The following is a 26,025-nucleotide window of genomic DNA, read 5'->3' as shown; positions in this document are numbered from 1 at the left end:
AGACTTTTGCATATGATCCTTACGAGTTAGTGGTTCAACCAGTTTTTTCTAGTTAGGTGTACATGTATGGAATTGTTTTCAGGCCAGTTCATTTTAGTGATGCTGAAAAAGAGTGATGGGTGCCACTCGAAACGTCCGGAAGTAAATGTCCACTTTTTATCCAGTTGTAGAGATGGAATTGTATTTGAAGAACATAAGATAACATTAGAGCATCTCAGAACACACACAAGAGAAATTTCCCGTGGTTTTGGCGAATAGAAAACAAAAAGATGCAAAAGAAAAGACGTGGTATATGGTCGTTCGAGTGTCTCACGTTGAAGAACGATACGCAGCATGTCTCATCGATGATGAGCCCGGAGCTCCTCGGCTAGACAGACAGCTAGTTAGGCGATGCCGTGGATGTTGTCGCAGTCGGTACGGCAACTCTTGGTACTCTTCCACAGCCGCTTAACTCGCTTCTCGCCGCCCCACATTTCTGCTTACAGTGCGGTGTCCGTGAGAACAAAAGGATGCGGTCTTCACTGGTTGCTGAATCGACCGTGAGTGAAAGCAGACAGAACTGGCGTGTGCCCACCACAGGTGCAAATGTTGTCACCTGTCACCTGCTGGGAATCCTCACCTGTCATTGGTCTGAAAAATGAACTCTCCCAGAACCTTTCATGATTGGCTGTTCCCCTGATTGTATTTAAGCATACTAGTTTTTGATTGGTCATTGAAGGGAATCCTGGCATGTCATTGGTCCACGAGTAGTTATCTCTGCCGATGAGACTAATATCTGACAGTTTTGATTGGTTAAGGAAAATGGTCCGACCTGAGGACCTGCATGGGGGAGGTCTAACAACGCTTTTTGCTAAATCCAGTGTACAGTAGAAATGTATCAAGCCGATTTTTACGCTGTCTGGAAGTCCGTAACGCAAATTGTGAGTCACTAAGAATTACGGGGATCGATTTCTGAAGTGAAAGGCAATTTAACAGAAATAATACGGAATTGCGTGTGCTCATTAATTACTCCTGGTTGATTACATGTACTTGAAAAGCAACTTAAGAAAGTCTGCAGAGTGCAGATACAAACGTCAGACTGATGAAAGCTTCTTTGTAACACTAACTGAAGAAATTGGCAGGTAAAGTTAGCAGACACTCATTAGGTCGTGCAGTCATGGGTTTTGTGTGTACTTCCCACCTAGAAAGTGAATTCGTCATGATCAGCGTTCATGTGTCAGTTCATGTGCGTGTGCGTGTGTCTAATTGCACGATACCTCTAGAATGCCTGGACGGATCATATGGTATGTTTGGTTTTAACATCTATTGTTCTAGACTACAGGTAGCACGTTTGATGGCTCTTGTAGTCATAATGAGGTAACATCAGTCTCGGACTCTAGCAGCTTCCTTTGGAATTGCAGGGTGCATTTCAGCTACAGACAGGATGAGTCAAGGAATAAATAAATTTTCATGACTTTTGACTCATAGGTAGCTTTGAAAAGGACCAACGTTACGGTATGTTACTAATGCAAATTAGGATTTGATTTGCAGTACATGTGGAACTTGCTTCAAGAGGAACCTCAACGGTATGAACAATGCAAATAACGGCCTAATTTGCACAATTGATGAGAGAACTGCATCACATAAATGGTCGTAAATGATGTCATATTCATGCAGGTGAAACAATGAGGTTAGATAAAGGTGAAAATCACCAGACACAGACTATGTAAATTAGACATTATTTTATTATTAGCATATTACTAACATTTATGAGGAAATGTTACTTTATAGCTTCCTGAAGAAGGATACTTATAACATATGCAGTTTGGAGACAGGAGATAATGAATCCAAATAAATTGTACTAACAAGAGACTTTATGTATCATTAGCATTGTAAAGATACAAAATTACTTGGCAAAGCAAGGACGCTATTTAACATCCTTGGTCGAAGGTAGGGGGCTGTGAAACTATAGTTTCTTATGAAGCTATAAAACTCTTAAGATTAGACATAGTGAACAAAAATTTTGTTGTTCACAAATGTAATAAAAGCCATAATAATAAAAGCTTGATTGGCACAGCAGTATGACTAAGATATAAAAATGGACTCATGCATCATAATGCATCATACATAGCTATCAATACAGACAAGTAACAAACAGGAAATACTGCAACACTAGTATCTGCCTATACTAGACAATGTTCCATTCCTACCCTCTAAAGCAGGGGCAATATTGAAATGCGAAATAACAAGCAGCTTTAGAATTCCACATTATGTCAACACCTTCTGTCCAAATATTACAAATCTCTTTCTGGCATAATCTCATCTTTGGTTCATGAATGATTGAAATTTCTTACATCATAAACATTCTGTCATTAAGACCTAATGGTCAATGTACAGCAGGGAACTGATAATGTCTAGAAGCGATGGCTTCTTTAGTAACCTTTTCGGGTTCCACAATTCTTAAGTTCCTTGAGGTTTTTGTTGTTCCTTTCTTTCCTGTTTCCACAGTTGTCGTGTTTCCTGTCAATATTGACTCATTCTCTGCTTCCAATGTGGTTTCTTTATGTTGTTCAGTAAGGTTGACAGATTCTATTTGAGTGTATGCCTCCTTTCCTTCCCCTACAACCTGTAGGTCCTGAATCCCTGCCTCAGCCGCTTCTACTCCATCTGACCCCCATTTCTCTGACTCAGCTGAACTCCCTCCCTCACTGGATGGTGATTCGTCAATGGGATGAAGCTGCTGGTCCAATGTTGTGTCCGTCCCACGATTTAGCTTCTTTACTCGCTTCTGACTCCTCTTTCTTGGCAGAGGCTCCTTGTGGGTAGGGTATCTTCCTGGGACATGGTACCATGCAGATTTATGTTGTATTCCAGATTTCTTCACATTGTCCCTCGGCTTTGGTGGCTCATCTAACAAGGTCTGTAGGGTACTATGCGGTCCGTGGACTGATTTTATGTTACTTTCATCAACACTGTGTGCAGTGGGGATCTGACACGATGATTTGTGTGACACATGAGAGGTCCTGCTCAAACGCGACAAGTTTGTGTTCCGTGAAATGACAGTCATCCTACTCTGGATCTCCGAAACTGAACTCTTAGTGTTGTAGTAGTGAACGGACACACTTCCCTCTCTGAAGAGACTCTGATCACCTTTAAAGTCTTCCTGTGCTACACTGTCTTCCCACTGTGGTTCGTGTGGTTGGCTCTCCTGGAATTCTCTCCACAGAGCCTCTTCTCTGGGGAAATGTTGCGGTGGGGGGGCATCTGCTCTGATGCACTCACTCCCAGCAGAGTGTACTCTGGGTATCTCCCGCGTAGTTCTACTCATAGCGGTGTCTCTCCCGTTGGGGCATGACATGGCGGACTGGGCTCTCCAGATCCCGCTGGGGATACTGCTAGGCCGGCGAGACCCTCCATATTGTTCCTGCCTTCTGTTTTTCTTCCCCTGCTGCTTCTGTTCAAACTGTACAATGTCCTGTTCATGCCAGCTCATGCTGCTGTAGGGGCGGTCTCGAGACCTGGAGATAACATGGATGAACACAATCAGGAATAAAAGAACTTTTAGCCTAAATTCTGTGACTGTACCTTCCAAATTGTTACCTTTTCTATATATTTTACAAAAAATTGCAGTGCTGAGACGACTATTGCTGTTTTACAGTTTTGTGCCGACAGTTTGAGAACAAGCAGTAACTATACAAGTGAAAATCTACAATTTGTTTGTACCATTAACTTGCTTTTTTGTCATGCACTTTGCACATAAGAAAGCCAAACCATACAATATACATTAATGGAAAGAAAATCAACACTTATAACGTAAAGTAAAACATACTAACCTTGCATCGGGTTGTTTCTTGGTGCTGAAGTCGTACAGTCCCGTGCTGATCTGTGACTCCACATCGCGGAGACTGTTCCGTACGGCCCGTGTGATTGGGTGTTCGGGACCCAACAGTTTGGTACGGATGTCCAGAGACTGCTGCAGACACTTCACCGCTTCTCTCTTCACATGCTGGGCACCATCAACCTTCAGCAACTTTCCTGTGTTAGAAAAAAGATGTTTCATATGATCACTTTTAGTTTTCACTTCCCATGTGTTGTTGTTGTTGGCATCCTTATGTCTCAGGAGATCATGTTTTTGCAAAAAGAATGACTAAATTTGTTTTCATTCAAAACAAAGTCAAATGCAATTATTAATAACAAAATATATCCACATCTTCCCAGCTAAAGGCACCGTTATTTTCTTATTCATAACAAATAATTTCTATTCAAATAAATCAAGTACATCTACAAGAATAAAATTCAACATCCTGCCTTTTTCAAAGCTGGATATTGAATTCTGGATATTAGATGTGTAACACATATGGTACAAATGGCAAATCCTATAGAAAGCACTAAATTCTGCCCAATTTTCCCCTACCTAAGTGGAACAGGGTAGTGGCCACCAGCAGATGGTTTGACCCGAGACACTGTTCCCTGATCCGCAGCGCTCGTCGGTACAGGGACTCCGCCTCACGTCGGTTAAAACCCTTCTTGTTGTTCCTGATGACACGAAGATAACATCTCATTATTGTGAAATACTTTTCTATTCAGGCTGGATATCTTTCACTCAAATATGTTAAGTACTTCTATTGATGGATGCATTTATGTTTGAACATGTATAATTACATAATTGTAACATTACAAAGCTAAATACATGTATAATATCGAGCGATGTCATACCTGTCTGCCAGTAGCCCAGCAAGGTCATTCAATACATCTGCAACCATGGGATGGAATGTACCATACCATCTGTGAGGGGACAAGAAAGTTAACAGTTTACAGGTAGAATGCAAAAATTATTGTTCTTCTTTTCATTATCAACATCGTATCTACTCTGTTTTTAAGAAATGCCAACAAATATTTAAAAGTTGACAAAATGGTGAATATGAAAGCTGCTACTTTAACACTTTTTGCAATGTTATTGAGGATTAACAGAGTACAAAACACAACATTAAAACAACCTGACAACAGTTATGTTAGAAGTATTTCATTTCACCTCTCCCTTGTAGTCAGTGCCTCCCTCAGACACTCCTCAGCCAGATGGTACTGATGTCTCCTCATCTTCAGCACCCCCATGTGATGCTGTACTGAGGCCATACCAGGGATGCTGCAGGCAGACTCCATGTGCTCTCTGGCCTCCTGCAGAAGCTGGTCCGACTCCGCAAAACAGCTGGCGTAGGTCTTCATGTTCCCCAGCTGGTCCAGCAGCCTGCCTTTGGTCTCAATCTTAAAGGAAAAGGGATAAAGTTTGAATTTTTGAAAATGGTAAGTAAGCATCACCAATGTTTCCTGACTTGTTAATTACATGTAGTGAAATTGATATACAATGTTTGTATTTCATTATGCATAACTGTTCAGGAAACATATTGAAAGTATGAATATAAACAATAAAGAAACAAAATCACATTTCTTAGTTTACTTTTACATAGTACATATCTGTAATAGTAACTTTTTCTATTAATTAATACTTTTTTCCTGGAATAAGATACACTTTCTTGCTATTGAAATGACAGGATACATTGTGGAAATGCGAGAGGTACTGTCCTTTGTACACATATATATCCCTTTTACCATTTTAGCCATGTGTTCAGCGTCCTCCTCCTGTATGGAGTTGATGGTCCCCAGTGCCTTTCCGTACCAGTCCTCTGCCTCCTGTGTCTTCAGCTGGAACAGGTACAGGTTCCCGATGTTCTCCTCCACCTTACACAGCAGCTGCTGCTCCGCCAGGCTGGGACAGTCCTCGTTCTTCAGCTGGTCATGTGCCTGTGATAAAGATAAACATATCTATTTATTCCAAAATGAAACAAGACATTACCCTGACCCTTGAGGCAGCACTGCTGAATGTGCTGATGTTTGAGGGTCAACATATACTAGTACATGTAAGACGAACAGCATACATAGGCAATGGATATTTACGCATTTCTAACATTTATATACAAGATAAAATTTCACACAAGCTTATTTAGAGGCCAGAGGCCTTACAACAAAGTATTACCTTGTGCAGCATCTCCTCTGCATTCTGGAACTTTCCGATCTCGTTCAGGAACTGTCCTGCATGGCACGCCAACGTGGCGACTTCGTACTGAGACATTTCCTTGATATCCTCGCGTTCCTCCTCCATATCCAGGTGAGCCACACGACTTTCCGTCAAGAACGTCGACTCGATGTCCATGGCACGCTCTTCAGGAGTTGGGTCAAAGCCGTCATCGTCACTTCTACCTCCAGCCAGGCTGCCAAAGCTTGTGGCGATGCTCATAACTGCACCCATACTGCTCTCACTGGCATTGCTGACTGAGGCCTGGTCTGAACCCTCCTTAATGGTGGTGAGACAGGAGTGGAGCTTGCCAGTAGGACTCAGAGATCTGGGGTCTGTAAAGATATGCATTAGCAGTTGATGACCCTAATACTTGTAAGGCTAGCCTCTGTATAGTTGGGTAGCCCTGGCTGTATTTCTCTTGATTAGTCTATACCACCAAATAAATGAAATCAAGCCTGATAGTTGTGGAACTACTAGTAAATTTTATGGCTGACTATATATGAAACGCTCCTATGATAAGAGAAAATCTGACTATTGGTTATGATATTCCTGACATACTTGGAACTATCACATATTTCTACTTTTTCTCAAGAAAAACAAATATATTCAGGTTTTGATGTAAAGCTAAGAAACCGATATGCTTGAAAACAATGTGGTGAGGAGAAACAGTACAGATAGGAGAACAGTACAGATCAAACACAATTTTCTGATCAGCGGAAGTCACTTGCAAATTCAACATTGTAATCTAGATGACAGTGTCTCTTGCAATATGAGATTAAGTCAGATTATAGGTTGTCTTACTTCTGTTTATAGTACAATAAAAACAGCAACTGTTTCCTTCTCCTAGTAACCTCCTGAAATGTTCCCTGAAACTGACCCCTTGTAAATATTCAAATTTCCAATAGCACTGCTGCCAATAGATCATTATTTGAAAGTAAACTATGGTGTACAGTATCACCTACCTATATCGCTGTCACTTGGGTCCTGCCACACAGGAGGCTCCGATATCACCACACTCACGGTACGGGACAGGCGGCCCTGGAAGTGTGGACAGTTATTACAGTACATTAAGTACACATTCAAGTATTTCAAACCTCCACATAATCCATAAACTAAGTTAGCAATTAAGCTCTACAACAACAAAAACAGGCATACTCAGTATTCATTCCTTCAAGCTTCCATACGCTTTTAATAGGTACTTCATTACTCCTTCACTATAAGCAGGAGATGCATTATTTTGTTTATACCACCCAACTGTCATTTTTACTTTTTGTTGCCTAGTGTACACAGGCTGAAAAAAGGGATTAAGATGAGAGCCTTTCTGAATCCAAACAATACTTCTGTGCAGTTTCCCTGTCATGATCACAGTATAAATAAAGGGTGACTGTATGTTTGTGCTGTTTCCAGGACCATCCCTCTGTCCTTGGATGGAAATTTGTTTAAGAATGACAACAATTCATCTTTGCTTTTTTGTAGGCGTAAAATAACATTTATCAACAAAAATGTGCTCCTAAAACAAGAATCGTATAAGCAAAAGAACAAAGACGGAGACAGTCCTGGTATACATGTATGTGTAAAGCTTCAAATGTAGAGTGCAAAGGGTACATGTACTGGTATATTGTTGTGAAGGGTATTTCTTTAGACGAAATAGACTCTAATTTCTCGATACATCTATATCAAATGCACCCTTACATCAGCATCTGCTGTAGACTCATTGTCTCCTGTGATTTTCCTGACCATGCGCCCGTACACCTCTCCCGGATCGTACCCGGCCTGGGTCAGGAACTTCCAGTACCGTACCAGGTCCAGTCGCAGGGTGCTACTCTGTTTGCTGTCTCCCCACATAGCCAGGAACATCCTGTACATGGTTATTGTACAAAATGATGGGCATTCAAAGTATATCTCTTACAGCAATCATAGTTACTGTTATTTTGTAACAGTGGGGTTCAAATGCCGCGAAATGTCCATACCAAACGTGATTGTCCCTTTTGGCAAAACAGTTTAGCTTGTTGGGTTTGTGATCTGGCGGCCTGGGTTTGGCGCAGGTTTGAATCTCAGGAGCCAGGAGACTGTTTCTATTTGCCTCTTACAATATCATAAACAACTTCAACCAACCAAATAAAACACTAGACTTTAAGTTGTCACTCTTAGAAGGGTACAAATCTTTCATGAAAAATGGCAATTTATTGAATCTGCCCTTAAATATAGGATAACAGATGAGAGTAGTAAAAAGTAAGACACCAAGCAAAACGATAGATGCAGGAAGAGGAAAACATTATATCTATCTAGAATATGAAAAATCTGTGAGAAAACTGACAAAAAGCCTGACGTATCTTGCAATGTTGATTAGGAAAACTCCTTATATCATTAGACATATTGAAAGTTTTAAAACAAGTCATCATTACTAGAGCATGTTAACAAAATGGCATAAAAGGTTAGACACATGCAGTGGTGACATGCATTGCCCTCTGCGTACCCTGGTTCAGACAGAACCTTGCAAAGACGCCCCACCTCCCCGCTCATTTCTAGATGCCACGGCAGCTCGTCCACGCGGCGGTCGGAGTGAGGCTGTCGGCTGAAGAACTCCGCCAACACGGCATGGTACTTATTACGTACATGTTCGTGCATGGAAGGGAAAGAGAAGGAAGATTTGGAGGCAGTGCTGGTAACAGTTCCTGTAAAATGAAAAAAAAATAAAATGTTTGTTGCAGCATTTTGAATATACAGTTGTAATAGATACACATGTATGTTTTCAGAAGTTACTATTAGCAAGGAGGTTATATAGCCTTGCTCTTAGAATTGACCTTTGCTGCTATCCTGCATTACTGTGTCTTTCAAAAAACATCCTGCTTTTCTATAGGACATTATTCAATTAAACTAAATTCATTTACTTTAGCTTACTTTATTGTGATACCCTTTAAGAATGTAACAGGGATTAGAATCAAAGCGACATGTCAACACAGATATACAAGCAGTTCCAAGGGCAACAGTAGATTAAAAATATGTCATCAAAACACAATCTCAATGAATCCAAACACATGCACTCTTAAAATGCATAATGTCATTAACACTAAATAAACAGACTTACCCAACAGAGAACACTCCACAGCCTCTCGAATGTCCTGGTGGAAGAAGTTGAGTAGTCCTCCCGGCCTCTCAAATAGGGCGTCCTGTGCGCAGGATCGGAACAGCGCCCAGTCGAACGACGCCACCTTGTAGTCGTCCCTGTACCCCATCAGTTCCAGTGCTCCGAGGATCTCAGACTCCTGCAGGCCGTTACGGGAGACCGCGATGAGCCGGAGAGCATCGGCCACCCAGCCTCTACTTCCTGCAATGGTGGAGAAAAAAATCATACATTAAGGAACTTTCTGTGTAGGGTTCCATATGATTGTTTATTAAGGTAGTTTTGAATGGGTAACCTAGAAAATTTGAAGTGATTCATAACCTTACAGCCCAATGACTACAACTGGGAAACTGTCATATTGAGGTCATCTGGTGCCAAATGGCAGCCCCCAGACTAATGCAATTCAGCCCCATCAAGTAGCAGTCGTTCAACTCGGTGACATGCACCTCATACCACAGCATCCTATTATTTAATAACTGAAAGCCCACCTACTAAGCTGAGGACTGGGGTATACGCTGAGAAAAAACACTACTCAATAAGATACACCAAAGAACATTGTCTGACCTTTCTCTATTGTCTGTTCTTTCCTGTTCAACCACCCATAATCCTTTGCCCAGCGCTGAATGATGCTGACCCAGAGGTCACGGATACTCGTCGCCTCGAGATACACCTCCAGCTGGGCGTCCAGCCTCTGCTGCTGACCAATCACACACAGCTCGTTGGCCAGCACGAAGAGAAAGAGCGGACGGTTGCTCAGCTTACACTCCACGATGCGCTGCAGCTGGGTGGACTCCAGACACTTACAGTGTTCAGCCAGGTGTTCCTCTATTACTGAGCTCTTGGAAGGTGAATCTGAAAATATCCAGTCTTAAATGTCAATGTCATGATAATTACAATGTCAGCAAATCTTTCAAAAACAGGAATGAAGAAAGTTATGTGCATCAATAACTTTGCTGACACTAAGTCCTGCTTACCTACAAGGCTTTAGTTTGAAGCTTATAATGTAAAAATATTTTTGGGAAGGTCATTGATGCAATATTAGCCTATATTAGAAAGTAGCTCATCTTGAATATCTTAGGTTAGGATTTTAAGCTCATCTTAGAAATCACAGGATGCAAAACTGAGCTCATCTTAAAGATTACAGTTAAGCAGGGCAGCTCTTCTTAAAGATGACATATAGCTTATAAAACTATATACTTATAAAAGTTTATGTTGAGGATTTCCAATGAGAAAAACAGCTTATCCGGCAGATTACAGCTTAAGAAGTGGGCTCATCTTCAGGATAACAACTAAGACAAAAGTGAGCCCAAAAATCATAGCTTATGAAACTGAGCCTATGATGACAGTTAGCTAAGTGTATTGCTGCTTAGCTATCATGTTAAACTTCCTTTTTCTTCTACTTATACAGTGAGTTTATCTTAACTATAGGTCGAAAAGAGCCTCTCTTGAAGATAAAAGCTATACATAATGTCATAAAATCATATTGAAGATGACAGTTTTGTCTTGTCAGTACCTGCCAGTAGAGGGACAGTTAGATCAGTAACATCCGGCCTGTTGACCAGTGCCTTGTACGTCAGGTCTGACCGTGTGGTGGTGACGATGATGCGACACTGAGGTGGGAGGGGGTAGGGCAGCCATGTAAACTCCTTCACCTTCAGTAAACAAAAACAAAACAAAACAAAGCAGGTCAGCAGTTGTTTTTATGATTTCAGCATGATTTCACCCCAAGATAAACAAGAAAATTACAACCTTTCACCCATTTTCTGCTTACATAATTAACCAAGTCAATTGCGTATTCAATCAAGAATGATCATCTATTATTGAGCTGTCAACATATCTTTTATGACCATTTAATTCTCCATTTGCCATTGTCAATAAACATTTGTTGATTCCTTCATTGATTTACTCTCTTGGGCTCCCTACCTGCTGTGTGGTCATGCCGTATGCGCTGTTCAACTCATCTATCCCATCAAGCACCAGTACAGACGGTCCGAGCGTCAGCGCTGCCAGGAAGGCCTCACACGTACGGTGGAAATCTGACAGATCCTGCGTGGTTGACGCCATATCACTGTGGGCTCCTGCATTTGATACGAACAATTGTCAGACTTCTGAAATTCCATGAACTATTTCATGCAGCTTCAAGGAGTAAACTTTGTAGCATACAGGAGGTATTCATCTATGCTTGCACATTGTTGTTAAAACAAGGCACTGAAGATTACCAGAAGAGATAAAAGATCATGTTTCTCTTCTCAAGGAGGTTGAAAAAGGAATTTGCTCTCCTTTAGTTTAAAATGTTATAAATGCAAACACTCTCAATTGTACAAATGTATGGTACACTGTAGAGGTTTAAAAGATTAAGCTTTTTAAGTGAATGTACAGTATAATTATATACAAGTATACCTGCAAATTCATTCCTAAGCTCCTGAGTACAGCGGCGCAGAAAACTGCCGACATCAGTACTTTCTGCACTTGCTCCCACATAGTGAGACACCACAACTATGTCAGCAGTGCTGGAGGCAAAATTCTTCACCCAGTTGGCGACCATGGCAGTCTTCCCACAGCCGCGCTCACCAACCAGCATCATGATGGACTTGTAACCTGGCTCCGAGGGCAGCCTGAAGAACAGGTCAAAGGTCAATAACTGCTGGAAGCAGCCAGAGCTAGCATATGTTGCAGAGAATTTATTTCATACTATAATCAAGTTTGTATGGTACAAAATAAGTGATGAATATAAACTTGCAAATGGTTTGTTTTTATCAGAGCAATATCATATTGTATATCTAAAGGCTACCTACAAAATATAACAAATAGCTTTGGAAAAATAGTCCAGGAGGAGAAAGCTGAAAAAGACTTTCATAGCTCACCCCATACAAGTGCATATGATATGGAATGACTCGACAAAGAAAACTATGCCAGGTGCTACCTCTAATTAGCACACACCATAGCAATTTCCCAACTGATTCAGAAGTGAAAGCAGAAGAGTTCTACAACTGTGGAAGAAAGACAAGACTTCGTGACTACTACATGTACATTGTGTATATGTAATTATACGAACAAAAGCAGATGTTTGCCTCGGGACAGGAACAGTGACAACAGATGCATTCATAGATAGTACAAGTACCTCAATATGTTTCCACTGGATATTTCACTGACATGCCATGTTCAGACACAGGGCAGAAGGACAGAAAGAGAGAGGCAACAAAAAAGGTTTATGTCATTTAAGAAGACATAGCTTAGAACTGTCAGACTGATTTCTGTAGTAAGTTTTTTTTTTAGGAATAACAAGTCAGTAGAAATGAAAAGGCAGCCAAATAGACCATATTTTGCTTAAAATCAGCAAGGATGAATATCCATAGTTAGGAAGCCAGGAATACAGTACACATGTACAATGTACAGTAGTAAGAGAAAAGGGGAAAAGCTCATGGGAAAGCTTCACATTCAAGCTTATAGCTTCTTATTTGCAATACAAAACTACCTGTTGAAGACTCAAAAGCTCACCTGGACCTGAAGGAGTTGTCAGGACACCTGGTACGAGTTAAGAAGTCATCTGCTGATGGTTGACTGGCTCCTGAGAGAGCATGCTCATCCAGCTGGTTATTGAGGCGCTCTACCTCTGGTGTCGACACAAAGATGCGCCGACGGGTCTCGGCAAAGGACTCATGAGCTGCCCACTGTCTGAAGGATTCCCCACCTGCAAACACAAAGCAAAAACTTCACAAATCCACACCCAAATCTATTCATGACATCTGTCCTGATTGGATTCTGTCCCTGCCAGGTTTCCTCCTCTTTGCCAGTATGTTATTTAACGCCATTTTATGACCTACAATGCAAAATGTTCAAAAAGTCTTTTACTTTTACTTAGGACAAGAAGTGCAGAATACTCTTCAACAACTGTACTGTAACATGTAAACCTATACAAGTTTCTGGCCTGTTACAAGTAGAATCTAATATAAACATTTAAGAATCTATAGTGTCACCACCTGAACACATTTGACTTGATTTTATTGGTCCCCTGAGGACGACTGTATTTGATAAAACACACATAATTCAATTTCAATCACATTGAATACTAAGGTAATTTTGGTCATTTTCAAGAAATTGGGCCTTGAAATAAATACCTTTCTCATGCGTTACTTACTTTCCCTTCCTTCTTAAAATCTACAATGTATGAATCTGTCTCTTGAAACTGGAAAGAAACAGTTTTAAAATCTACAACACAATCCCTTATTTTGTTTCAGCACAGCACCATTAACATATAAATACAGTTTTCAAATCACTCATTGTGCAAGGACAGACCAAAATGTGTTATTTGGGCAGTGCCTTGCATGACTGCATGTCTTTACCAGCCTTAGAAAGAGCCAATGAACCATTACCTGAGCTGAGAGAGAAAGTGCAGACAAGGATACAAGTGAATGGTGTGATGCACAAAGCACCACCTGTGTACTCTATTTGCCATTGAAGCCATACAATTAACATTGTTGTCACAACAATGTTATTTGAATGGCTTAAAATGCCAAAGACAGGTAACACCATTGGCTACCTAACAAACATATTTTTGGGATTGAAAGGAATAAGATACAACATACTGTGACAAGCCTAACCCCTGGGGTGGTGAATTTTTTCTTGTGACATCTATATAATAATTCTGTAGTCAAGATTTGTCTCCAATATTGCTGTTTCCTTAAGTCAAAGTTGCCTGACTTACTATATTTGTTACAAAACTTCCAAAATGTTTAAGGCAAACATTAGAGAGAAGACATGCTGGATACATCACAGGTTTGATGCACTTCATCAAAACAAGGTAATAGAAACAAGATTAATCTGCCAAACACTTGTGGTACTCACCAACATCTAAGAAGTCATCAACAGGTGGATAGAGGCTGTCAATGACCCTTGTCCAGTCCTCCAGCAGCATCCTTCCCAGCTCCTCTACTGTACTGAAGTACCTCACAGGAAGGCCCTTGTTAATCAATCTCTCCTTCAGATCTCGCACTCGAATCTCTGCATATTCACTCTCGGGGGCATATTCCTGTAGTTTCTCTTCTTGCTTGTCTTTGGGTAAATCTGCCAGTCTTTCATCTAGTTTTGTAGAGTCCCTGAAGTAGAAGTAGCAGTGTTCGTTATCGTTAAGGGATGACGCTTGTATGATTTCCAGCTCTGTAATGCTGCACGTTTGGTGTGCCTCTTGTAACACCCATCCGTGACCACCCTGTGCTGCAACCACAAAGTTCTTGTCCATCCAAGATGCGTCCCCTGGTAGACCTTCCAGCGTCTTGGGTAGTGGGTCTGCGGTCTCGGGGCGATGCGAGCCATACCGGTCTCCCAGTAAACATATGAAGAATGGTGTGCACCTGTTTATGTAATCTAGACACAGTTTGATGACCTGTCCTGAGTTTGCCTGGTTGTTGTTTATCCCCCACCTGAGGTCGATAGGAGTGAAGTTGGTGCCCCGCTCTCTGCAGATTGTGTCAAGTGTGGGAAACACACGCTTCACCAGGTAGTCTCGTTCCTCTTGAAAATCCACGAAAGTCGAGCTGACGAAGGGCTTGATTGGCTGCCGGTATGAGAACTGGCGCTTGACGTTGCTGATGCTGCGTACTAGCGGAGGCGGCATGCTGTTGTTAGTTACGCTGTTACTGCAGGCTTGTCGGTCTCAACTAGTGTTTACACATACCCAGGTGTCCAACGAACTCTGATGACCTCGCTTCCAAAGTGCCTGCTGCTGCAGTAATACATAAACAGTTTGTAAAAACACATAAACATTTCTTTCCATGCCATCGCCCCATTTCAGTGCACGGAAATGGAGCTCTTACTGCCACACAAGAGGTCTAGAGAATAATAAAACTTGTCCTCGTCTCTATGACTACAAAGCTAGCTATAATCCCTGGCCCTATTGTCAATGTACAAAGAACTAGCAGCTTTAACAGTTAAGCCCTTATTCTGTAGGGTCATTACTATGCTGGGCATTACAATTAGTGTGGGTAAAATTTAACCTCAAGTGACATTCTGCCAAGGGTAGGTATGCTGAAAAGGCAAAGGGCATACATATTAATAAAAATAAATGTCATGTGTAGAATGGCATGATATATGTGCTCTTTTGTTCCTTTTACCTTAACATATGCCCAACGATGAAAGAACAAACTATCATTCTGCCCTTATTTTCACACTCCCATACCTGTCTTGTTAGTGGGAAAAGTGTGGCATTAATGTTTGTAATTTTACCCTGTATGTGTCATGGTTCATGAAGCATAGTGCATTAATCCACTCAGTATAGGTTTAATTATATTTTTGTGTGGCCGGTCTTTAATAATCAGATTAAGATGGAAACAAAGCACACAAATCAGTTAACATTACTTTCCATTGTGACATTTTCTTTCCTTTCATAACATTTGCATATTGTCGCTGATGATGTTACACCGGTACTACTATGAGGTTTGACTCAAAACATTAGAGATCATTAGAACACAACAAAATAATGTAGAGGAAGGAAAGTGATTCAACACCTAACACCTGTATCGACTTATGTATACATATAGTACAGACGCATGATTGCAACATGAAGGGAAAGTAACAAATCATTACCCAACTGCCCCTCCCTGTTCTATTTAACCAGCACGTTTTGTTTTCTTAAGAATTTGATATCACCCCAACGCTACAAACAAGCATCAATCTAGCTCTAGTGTACGGCCCATGATCGTCCACTTGTAGGCAATAAAACAGTTAACTTCGTGTCTAATGTTTTGACACACACATTTGAATGTCAAACGCTGTGTTTGTCCACGAAGATCATGAAAGTTTTGTTGTTGAAACGGACTACTGTAAACGTTACCTGGGTTACACACGACCAGTACCGAACTAGCTGTGGCACGAAAGACCAGCCCTTTCTTCCAGACGTCTTGTGAGCCCACTATTGTCCGGAAGATCTGTCGAGCACCAAGGCAGCCGCCACGACCCTATTTAGAGACGTCTTATTTCACGCTTCATACACAAACTCCAGGCAACGTAGTACCACTTCGAGCAATGTCCAATGAGCCTTGCAATTAGGCTATTCCCATTGTAATGTGGGAGTCAATTTTAAATTCCCCAATATTGACTTGTAGTTTAGCTTCAATATGTCCCAGATAATCTCAACTAAGACGTTTAATGAATAAAGTACATATAATTTTCATACCAAGTATCAACTAAAAGCTGATAGATTACTTATGGGCATAACTATAGATACATACCTGTCAATGATCCCCCTCTGCAGTATGGAATAGCTCAAGATAATCACGTGATTAATCTGGCTAGTACACACACTTAGGCAGGGGTGCATTTTTTCAATACATAATACAATGTACTAAGAAAGTAGTATTAAGCAATAAAATGCCAAAACAAATTCAACGTTTACTCATGTAGGTACTAAATACTCCAGAACATGCTAAATTCTCTTTTACTTAAATACTTATCAGATTTTAACAGCCCTCGAAGTTAGAATCGTCCAATGCCTGTGACGTCAGGCCAAACTTTCCCAGGTGACCACAGCTCGTTCCCAACACTCCCGCCTGGCACGTGTCGACGGTGACAACCGTGTCCTGTACCGCGGCTTTCGGGCAGAATATGAAGATCACAGCATTGACATGGGAAGAAAGGATATGTTTCAACTAGACTTTGGGACATAGCAACCGTTACAGAAGTGTTACAATAGCTTCGATCAAGGCTTCCTGAGCCTTCCTTTTATAGATGACTGATGGACCACGGTGGCGAAGTTAGGGACGCGGTCGCTACGGGATAAGGGTTGCCGCCTATTGAACGGATTCATTACTTCCTACACAGCAGAACATTTGCAAGTCCGTCTACTCGTTTTTACTGCGTCTGTCCTTAGTCTGACGAAAGAGTTTTCCTCTTACAATGCAGACGGCCGAGTGTTGGAGACTCTGAACTTGAGAGCGGACTTCTAAGAAAGAATATCATGGAGCGTTCATGGGTTTGTAATTATGATGCAACAACGGAGCCTGTCTATTCTAGAACTCCCACGATGTGATGATCGAGAAATAATTTACATCTGACCCTGGGTCCCATACTATTAATTAAAAGCGTCAAAGGACGGAGAGTCCAGTGGAGTCTTCAATGGCCTTGACCACACGCAAACTCCGGCTTTGGAAAGACGTCCAAGTGGACATTGAGAAGAAACTGAAGAGCTGGAACTCCCAAAGAAACGCCGACAATGTCACCATTCCCTATGGACTACAGGTAAGAATATAAACGATCCTTTCACCGGAGAAAATATATCTTTCTTCCTCCAATTCCTTCCGACACTTATCTCAAAACAAGCACAGGCTTTTAAATTTGCAACTCAAACTTTCGTCCTTTCTCCCTAATATTGGCGTTCCTATCTCAGCCGTTTGTTATTGTTGCCCCTTTGTTACCATGGGAGTATTTGTGAAATAAAACTTTATAGTACAGTCATTTGTACCAAACAACAATTTCAACAAGAGTAGTAAACAGTCATGTATTCTATAAGGTATAACTTATCTAGCTTTCCCTTCAATGATCTTCATTTTGCATGTCTAAAGATTTCGGTAACACGTTATGTCTGCTCAATATATAGAACATACCTGGGCTACTAATGTCTTCAGAAAACAATACAATTTGACTCTTCTTGGCTGACTTAACGATGTGACTGACAACATTCCTTTACAACATTAACTCTATGCCTATGGCCAGTCGTAAACCTATTTTGGTAACAAAATGCGCAGGAAAACACTAGTTCAGTACATATAACCTGATATGACAGGTCATTTTATGATCAGAAGTGATCGCTATCTTTTGTGTCGACCCCAGATAAACCACTTTTGTCATACTATTCTTTGTTGAGATAAGGTGTTCTTACTTTAGGACACTCTCAGAATGATTTCATGGTACCTAGCACTAATCTTGCCATAGAAACAATGTTCTCATGTTACAGGCATGACAAACACTGTTATGAATTGGTTGGGAAAACTCAGTTCCACCCATTCATAGTTTGTGAGGTTGAAAATAGCCAGTCTGTCACTGAGAAATTGACTGACATTTTGATAAGAACAGCTGCTATTCAGATAAGTGGTGGAAGTGAGACTATGCTTATGTGTACGGTAGATATCAATAATGCATTGCTGTCTTTGTGGTTGGTTAAGACGTCACTCATCAGTGATATCAGCCTAAGAAAGGTTGTCTTCAACATTTCATTTCCTTGCATTTAGTTTTATTAATCAAATAGAAAATGCTTTGTGCTTCACTTGAATAGAGCATGACTACCTTGATCAGTCCTTTTTCATTTGTCGTAATTTCTTCCAAGCTCTTTCAATCATCTTTTTGAAATAATACGTTTAGTTCAATTTGATACAGAGTTGTTGTTGAAAGGGTAAGAAGTTTGTCACAAAAACCTACTTCAGTATGACAAACGTAAGTGGCCCTATGGTTGCAAAGTCCACTCATATATGTGCTTATCAGGGGTCATCAGTTCTTGAAACAATGAAACAAACAACAGCTGCATTTGATCTGAAAATTTGTGCAGCATTGGCCTTTAATTTAGTTTAACAACAAATGTTCATGTACTTCCGTAGGTAAATGCCTGTTGTTAGATTGTATCCATGGACACAAATTGTTAAGAACAACAAACTATGTTTAAGGGCCTGTGTCATAATGGAGGAACAAGTTATGATGTTATGGAACATTGTTTTGTACATAGCAACAGATCTATAAATGTTCAGCACATTCCTGTATTGTAAATCATGGGCTACATGAACTTTGGTTGGTTGACAAAAGTCCAGGTCCAAACATGGCACGAATCCAGTGATCTTTTTATTGCTCTTTTAAATTTCTTTTGTGGAAAAATTCTACTAACACATCCAGTTGGCCTGTGTAAGATATTCAGCCATAGACATTAGCTTAGCACATTTGTAAACAATGAGGTCTTTTTGTTTCCTCATTTCTAAGCACTATCTGGAGAATAGCCAAACATATGTCACGAGTATCCTGCTATTGGTCGGTTATAAGGACATATACAATATTTCTCCAACACTAGCATTATCATAAATAAAAAATACAATGAAAATCAACCATAGAAACAGACTTTTCCACTAGAATTTTCAACATTCCACACAGCAAGTTTATACACATGCCAAATCCATTTCACGAATGTTAGCTTGGTATGCCATGTCTTTTCAGGTAACAGTGCCAAAGATTAGGGTACTTAATGTAAGGCTTAAGTAAGTATGGAAAAATGACTTGAAAAAACAACAGTACAATTGACAAATAAAGAGTAACTGTTCAGAAAATTTAACTGAAAATTTTCTTTGTATTTTGTATGATAAATAATGTTTGATAAAGGGTTTTAAAGTCATTGCTCTTATAGCTTGACAAATAACGACTCTGTTTACATGGTTTCCACTACCAACAGGGAAAGCTAATGGAACAATCAAAGAATCCAAGTTCCCTCACTAGACTAAATAGAGATGTGAAACCTTTTCAGATTCTCTAAAGATTTTCTTTAGCAAAACTCAGCCATAAGAATGGCAAAGATCATTCCTGCTGCCATTCTACCCGAATGATTATGATTGCAGTAAAATTGTAGAAGTTACCAAAAGTGAAGAAAGAACAAGTTGACAACTCAGCAGTCTGGATTGTGTGATCATTTGCAAGCTCTTTAGCTTTTGAGATGACATGATATAGCAATTTCGTAGATGCCATGACCACAGCTTATTCAGGATCTGCCAGTAGTTTTCTTTGCCAGCAACAAACATTACCATAAGGGAGAGAAAATCTCTAAGGAAACTGTTTGCTCTTTCCTGCCCTTGCGGTACTTGACATTTAACGGCCGCCAATGACTTGACTGATATGTGATTACATATCAGGTTTCCAAAGTGGGCAGTCCATATTTTCAACACTTATGAGGCTTGAGTAAACCATTTGTGAAGGGCGCACAAAGGAAGGTGGTCGTTAAAGGAAAATTGATTTGGTTGATCATTGATATTAGGCCTTTGATAAAAGCAGGGTCTTTGCAGTGCAGAAATATTAGTTTGCTCTAGGGAATGAAAGAGCATATAGTTTGAGTTCAAAAATTTGTAAAACCAAATCATCAGCTGGACTTGCAGGTGTTTTATGTAAACATAAGCAATCACTATAAGTAAAGGTTTTATTGTTCCGCAAAAGGCCGGTACCTTTTAGTAAGAGGAATCATGAGTCAGAGTTTTAGACCCACATTGCCTGCTGCAATGAAAAGTACCTAATGTAGAAATCAAACTTTGCTTTAAATGTCATTTGCCATATGTGATTTTATGTAACAGAAGGCTGAGGTTTAGAGACAAAATTCAGCCACAATGTCAACTTTCTAGTATGTTGACTGTAAATATGAAGCTGACATAGCTTATGTTTTTGTGTAAGCAATTATGTGTTGATGATAGCTGAGGCATTGGAAGAGTCTGTCCCACTGTCTGGCTTCTCAATTTTCTATGGCTTTGTCTCCTTTTGTCTTGTTTTGCTTTGAAACTATATTTTTAGCTCTTTACATGTATTGTGTTTCCTTCAGCTACTCAAGTGAACCTAAATTTGTGGTCAAACAAACATTTAACCAAGGTCCAGGCTACCTTCCCCTTTAAACCAAGCAAGATATATTTTCTTAAAAGTTGTGTTGAAACTTTATGTCAGAAGAAGTTTATCACGGATCAGAAATGTTGCTATCAACTGCATGACAATGGTATTTCCTCATTGTATGGCATAACATACTTAAGGGATTCAATTATCATCTTTCGTTTTTCTCATACTCTCAAGTTTAATCCACCCAGTGTCTGGATCAATCTACTGTGACACAGACAGCCAGTTGCTCCTATTGGACCATGGCATGATAAGCAATTCTTCTTTGTGACTTTGACTGGAACAGTATGGCACCCAGGGATCAGATGGAGTAACAAAGGCCAAAGGTCTATTGTATTATTTGAAACATTCAACCCTGAAAATGTTGATACCCCATCGTGACATTGATCCGTATTCAGACATAGTAGGCTTACAACACATAACATTTGGAGCATGATATGCTGTTCAAAGGAGTGAAAAGGGATTAGTATTACGCTTTTGACTGTAACCTGGTGACATTGAAATGCGGGTTGCTACTTGTCTGATGTGTTTCTCTTGCGCCTGGGAAAGAAAAGTGTCTGCTGTATAATGTTGGAGTTTGCACAGTGATTCACACTTCAATCCTTTCATAACATTGTATGCACAGCTCACACTGTCTTAAAGTCACATTAAATTATACAACCATGTTGATTAATATCTCACAATACCATGGACTAACTGTCTGTGGCTCTTGAAGTCTTGTGTCAACATGTAATGCAATACATAAGGAAAAAACTTAAATTCCGATTTATTGGTAGTTAACATTTATCTTTTTTTTTTGTTGTATAGCCATAGGACTTTATTAAAGGATATCAACTTTAAGGATATCAAGTTGACGGACAGTGTTTTCAAACTGCAATATTTTGAAAGCATTGCAATGTGAAACGACCATCCGTCGACTTGTCATCCCTAAATACTGATTTTAAAACAATGAATTAAGGTCACCCTGCAGATATTTAAGGTGAACTAGTGTTGGTAAATCATTGCACATGTAGGTTTTGAAAGATGCTCTTTTGTCCCTTCAGCTGGAGCACAACCTGTCCCACCCCAACCCTGTACGATGTATGGCCTCCCAGCGCATCCTGACAGGCGACATCTTTGTGACCAATCAGGGCGTTGGTGTCACAAACCAGCTGTACTTGTGGAACATTGACGCAGACACCAATGGTGCTGAACTAAAGAAGTATGTGTATTGTGTGTTGCGTATACTTAGCCATTAGTTCAAGTCCAAAGTTGGATTCATGTGCAATCGTTACAGGTGAATGCACTTTTTAAGAACAATTTACATGCAGTGTGTTTTTATACATTGTACATTACATTTGCCATTTTACTGGCTTTTAAATTTGGCTCAGTGAAAACATGCCAACTGTAGGTAATATGAGGTAATATACTAAGTAGGATGGGTTGACAGGTTAAAAAGAATAAAGGAGGAATGATACAGAGAACTGAAAAATCAAGGACATTGATTTTTTTAAATTTTACTTCTTACTTTCATTGTGTCTTGACCATGTTTGACTGCAGATACCCAGTGACCCCAGCCATGACCCTGATGAAGTGTATCCCTAAGGTCCATGCACTGGTGGGCTACTGCTCAAGCGACATGACCATCAACATCTTCACTGACATGCTGCATGGCTTCAAACAGGTTACGAGTTTTCTATTGAAAGCCATTGATGCATAATATTTAGATACACAGCTGAATTTTGATATCGATAGCCATCAATTTTGGTCAGAAATATAGACGTGTGATGTTATCATGAAGAAGAACTTTATTGCACGACAATTGTACATGATACAATGTATGGCAACAACTATTACACAAAGTACAAAATAGAGGTATAAGATCAAGCTCAACAACCTTAATATTATGTCACCTTCCAAAGGCAAAGTTAGTAAGTTGAAAATCAGAATATCAGAAAAAAGAATATCAATGGAGGAACCTGGAATCATTGAAGGAAATTAACTTGTTCAATATTTAATCAGCTAAAGGGGTGCTGAAATATCTTTGTTAAAACTATCAGATATGATTAAGATGTAATTTTTCTTCTCATTTCTGATACTATATTCCCACAGTTGTCCATGAGCCCCATGCCAACTACAGTCTTGTCGATGGCCTTCCTTGATGACACTGATGAACTGGTGTTGGGGACGGTTGGATCATTGCTCACCTTCAGGCTGGGCATGTTTGACATCAGGGCAAAACTGGTTCCATCAAAGCCCTTTATCACAGAGCTAACAAGAGATCAGGTAAAATTCACAGTTTACTAAGGTTTTAATGATAGATGGTTGTTCAAGTGAACTTTTATGTATCATCTTTTTAGAGAGAGAAAATGTGGCATTAGTTGCATTGCTGGTACTTTGAACTAAAATCATTTTCTACTTCCATTTTGCAGTGGGTTCTGAACCTACAGGTGGACAGAAGGACACGACAGCTGATAGCGATGTGCGATGATGGGGTTTTCTTCATCAACTACAGCAGCCGCATGCAGGAGCGCTTCCTGCCCAACTGGCACCAGGCTGACCTCAGCTGCTGTATCGCCTACAGACCCAAGGAGTACTTCATCACAGCGGCTACAGATGGGACCATGAAGGTACATGCAGCAGTGATACTGCACTGGGATACCTATTGTGCCATGGATATGCACAAAGTAGTTTGATTTCAAACAGCAGACAGTACATCTACTTATTGCATTTTGTATCTTCACATGAGACTTTGGCAAAAAGCAGTGTGAAGAGCAACAGAAAGTTTTTGTAGTAAGGAGATGCAGCAAATGTTGTACATCAACAGAAATTGTGATTTGTAAATCAAAAAGATAAAAATCAGTTCAGTTCAGTTCATCATCGGACATGAAGATAAATCACACCATCAGAGACATAGAATTCTTTTGATATACATGTCGTTGTTATCAAATGTTGTTTTCATGTACATATAATTCTACATGTACCATGTGCCATGAGATAGAGCAATATAGGTGATTCTTTGCCCTTTCCAGGTTTGGAACTCCATTGTGTTCAGCCAGGTGCATGAGTTTATGGGCCACTACGGACACATCACTGGGCTGGCCTTGCACCCCCGCTACCCTCTACTGGTCTCTGGGTCCAGGGATGGGTCCATCAGGGTCTGGAGGCTGGACACTCTGGAACAGGTCAGATCTGTTACTCCTAGACATGGCCAGGTCAGACTAATTTTCTGGATGCTAAATTATGCTGCAAACAGTCATCTCAAAAATCAAATAGGAAATGTATGCCATTATTGTGTATTATCATAGTTAATTTCATTGATTTAAGTTATGTTAATTGTTCTTTTGCAAAAGATGATTGGTCAAAAGACACTGTAGAAGGAAAAACAGATTTCAACAACTTTCTTTTGTTTTCAGACCTATCGCCTGGACATAGGGGGTGACATCTTAGAGATGAGTATGTTAGGATCAGGAACTATCTTCTACAGGACCAAACATCAGATCAAGGTAAGTCACGTATGCAATGTGTATTCAATGCAGTTGTAAAATTCACCATAAATGTATGGGAGAAGCTAATAATTACGTTTTATACTGGTATTTTTTTGTACAGCAACATGTAGTCACAACTTGTTGCTCCTTTTCCTGTTCCCTAGGTGTGGTATCTGAACCAGTTCCACTCTACCTTCAGCCATGTGTACTGCAGTGTCAACAAGCTCGTACACATTAACTGGGCAGGACTGCCATCACGGGTGCTTGTGACAGGAGAGGTAACAACTGGCCTTTAAGTTTAACATGATAACATTTCATGATGCATTTTTTTCTGACAGCTCAATAACAGGGAAATTTTTTGTGAAAAATGCAAAACGATTGACAAAATCATTTATGATATATGATTTTTCTACCCTAAAAACAATTCAATTCTATTTATCTTTTGTTATCTGTAGTCACAAGGGTTATACTGATACCTCATTAATATAACATGGCACATTGCTTACTGTTGTTTGCTGTTTCTCTTAAGGATGGCAGTGTCCGTATCCTGTCAGCCGTTTCTGGAGTGGTGTTGAACATCATCTATCCCATGGCCACCTACCAAGTTCTGGATAACCTGGTGTATGACCCCAGTGCCAACAGAATCTTTGCAGTGCTAAAAGATGGAAAGGGTAGGCAACCTAATGCATTAGAGCATGGATATACAAAATGTATAACACTATATGCAGGTAATATCTATTATGAGAAAACTTCTCTACAGCTAATCCAAGGGGTATTGAAGGATGTAGCTTTGTTCATCAGGTTCTTGTTTCATGGATGCCATCATGGTTGAGTATGTATCTTTGTTGATATGAACTGTCCTTTCCTATCAACAGTTCTTGTGTATGATACCTCCACCAACCCCTGTATGCCTCAACAGCTGCTCTGCCCAGGGAGTGATGATGAACAGGTGGGTAAACATGTTTACAAAGTGACACTCTAGCTTGCATCATATTGTCACTGGCTGCATTATCTCATTATTTTGCCTCAGTTTACATTCATTTTTGTACTCCTCCATTCTTCATCTTCCTTTTCAACTATTCCTTCAGCATTGTGGACCATATGTATAGAGTTTGTTGATGTCTTTCATGGTGATAGTTTTGATTGTCATATTTTCTAGTAACCTTACAACATTATCTGTCATAGGTCCTGAGTGCTGCCCTGATAAAGCTGGAGCTGGCACTTGGTCAGGAAGAAACTACAGCAGGGAAGGCAGTAGTATTTGCAGGCCACAAGAATGGACAACTTTCCCTGCTACAGGCCCCTAACCAACTCAAGATGTGTAACATCCAGGCACACAGTGGTGAGTACTGTCTGTGGGGCTTTAACAATAGAGGCATCTAGAGATGCTTGGTGGTACAGGTCTTTTACGTAACTGTAAAGTCCACCAAAATCTAGAATCTTCCTTTATCCTTCAGCTTGTTCTATTTACATTCTTTTCCTGTAATGATTGTGGTAGTAATATCCTCACACTAAGCTCCAGATAGCTGCAACCCTACTTTCAGCACCATGGACTACATTCAGCACCATGGACAGTACTTAGACAGTGATGTAACAACATCTTTTAGCTACTTCTGTAGTATGCTCTCAGTACTTTCCGTGGTGCTGAACGCAGTCCATGGTGCTGAAAGTAAGGTTGCAGCTATCCGTTTACATTGAAGCTTAGTGTAAGGATATATGACTAACTAAAGGTTAGTTTTCATCAGTTCCCAATTATTGAAAATGTAAAG

The 26,025-nt window shown here is 40.2% G+C and overlaps 2 protein-coding genes across 3 annotated transcripts in view; one reads left to right on the top strand and one right to left on the bottom strand.

The window, feature by feature from the left end:
* Positions 1-1,706: 1,706 nt before the first annotated feature.
* Positions 1,707-16,238, bottom strand: LOC118415518 (TPR repeat-containing protein DDB_G0287407-like). 2 transcript variants are annotated; one of them, XM_035820186.1, is made up of 18 exons: positions 16,006-16,238; positions 14,022-14,898; positions 12,675-12,867; positions 11,577-11,791; positions 11,100-11,254; positions 10,690-10,828; positions 9,741-10,028; positions 9,141-9,380; positions 8,529-8,727; positions 7,745-7,910; positions 7,015-7,090; positions 6,011-6,384; positions 5,587-5,778; positions 5,012-5,241; positions 4,696-4,764; positions 4,394-4,515; positions 3,813-4,014; positions 1,707-3,497 (listed from the first exon to the last, which is right to left on the bottom strand). In XM_035820186.1, exons 2-18 carry the CDS (start codon positions 14,788-14,790, stop codon positions 2,366-2,368), a joined length of 4,761 nt encoding a protein of 1,586 aa, XP_035676079.1. In that variant the 5' UTR covers positions 14,791-14,898; positions 16,006-16,238; the 3' UTR covers positions 1,707-2,365. The 2 variants fall into 2 exon arrangements, with proteins under 2 accessions (XP_035676079.1, XP_035676081.1); XM_035820188.1 differs by having other exon boundaries at positions 14,022-14,895.
* Positions 16,239-16,635: 397 nt separating this feature from the next.
* Positions 16,636-26,025, top strand: part of LOC118415517 — a 13,831-nt gene continuing 4,441 nt past the window's right edge. Inside the window, exons 1-11 of the mRNA XM_035820185.1 lie at positions 16,636-17,408; positions 21,833-21,990; positions 22,329-22,452; positions 22,881-23,054; positions 23,201-23,398; positions 23,801-23,953; positions 24,185-24,274; positions 24,421-24,534; positions 24,786-24,927; positions 25,132-25,205; positions 25,442-25,598. Of these exons, the coding sequence (XP_035676078.1) occupies positions 17,286-17,408; positions 21,833-21,990; positions 22,329-22,452; positions 22,881-23,054; positions 23,201-23,398; positions 23,801-23,953; positions 24,185-24,274; positions 24,421-24,534; positions 24,786-24,927; positions 25,132-25,205; positions 25,442-25,598 (1,507 nt within the window). The 5' untranslated portion in view covers positions 16,636-17,285. The remainder of the gene's footprint in view (positions 17,409-21,832; positions 21,991-22,328; positions 22,453-22,880; positions 23,055-23,200; positions 23,399-23,800; positions 23,954-24,184; positions 24,275-24,420; positions 24,535-24,785; positions 24,928-25,131; positions 25,206-25,441; positions 25,599-26,025) is intronic.

Source organism: Branchiostoma floridae, chromosome 5, assembly GCF_000003815.2.
Source record: "Branchiostoma floridae strain S238N-H82 chromosome 5, Bfl_VNyyK, whole genome shotgun sequence".
NCBI classification, from domain to species: domain Eukaryota; kingdom Metazoa; phylum Chordata; class Leptocardii; order Amphioxiformes; family Branchiostomatidae; genus Branchiostoma; species Branchiostoma floridae.
This window is presented reverse-complemented; position numbering and strand designations above follow the sequence as displayed.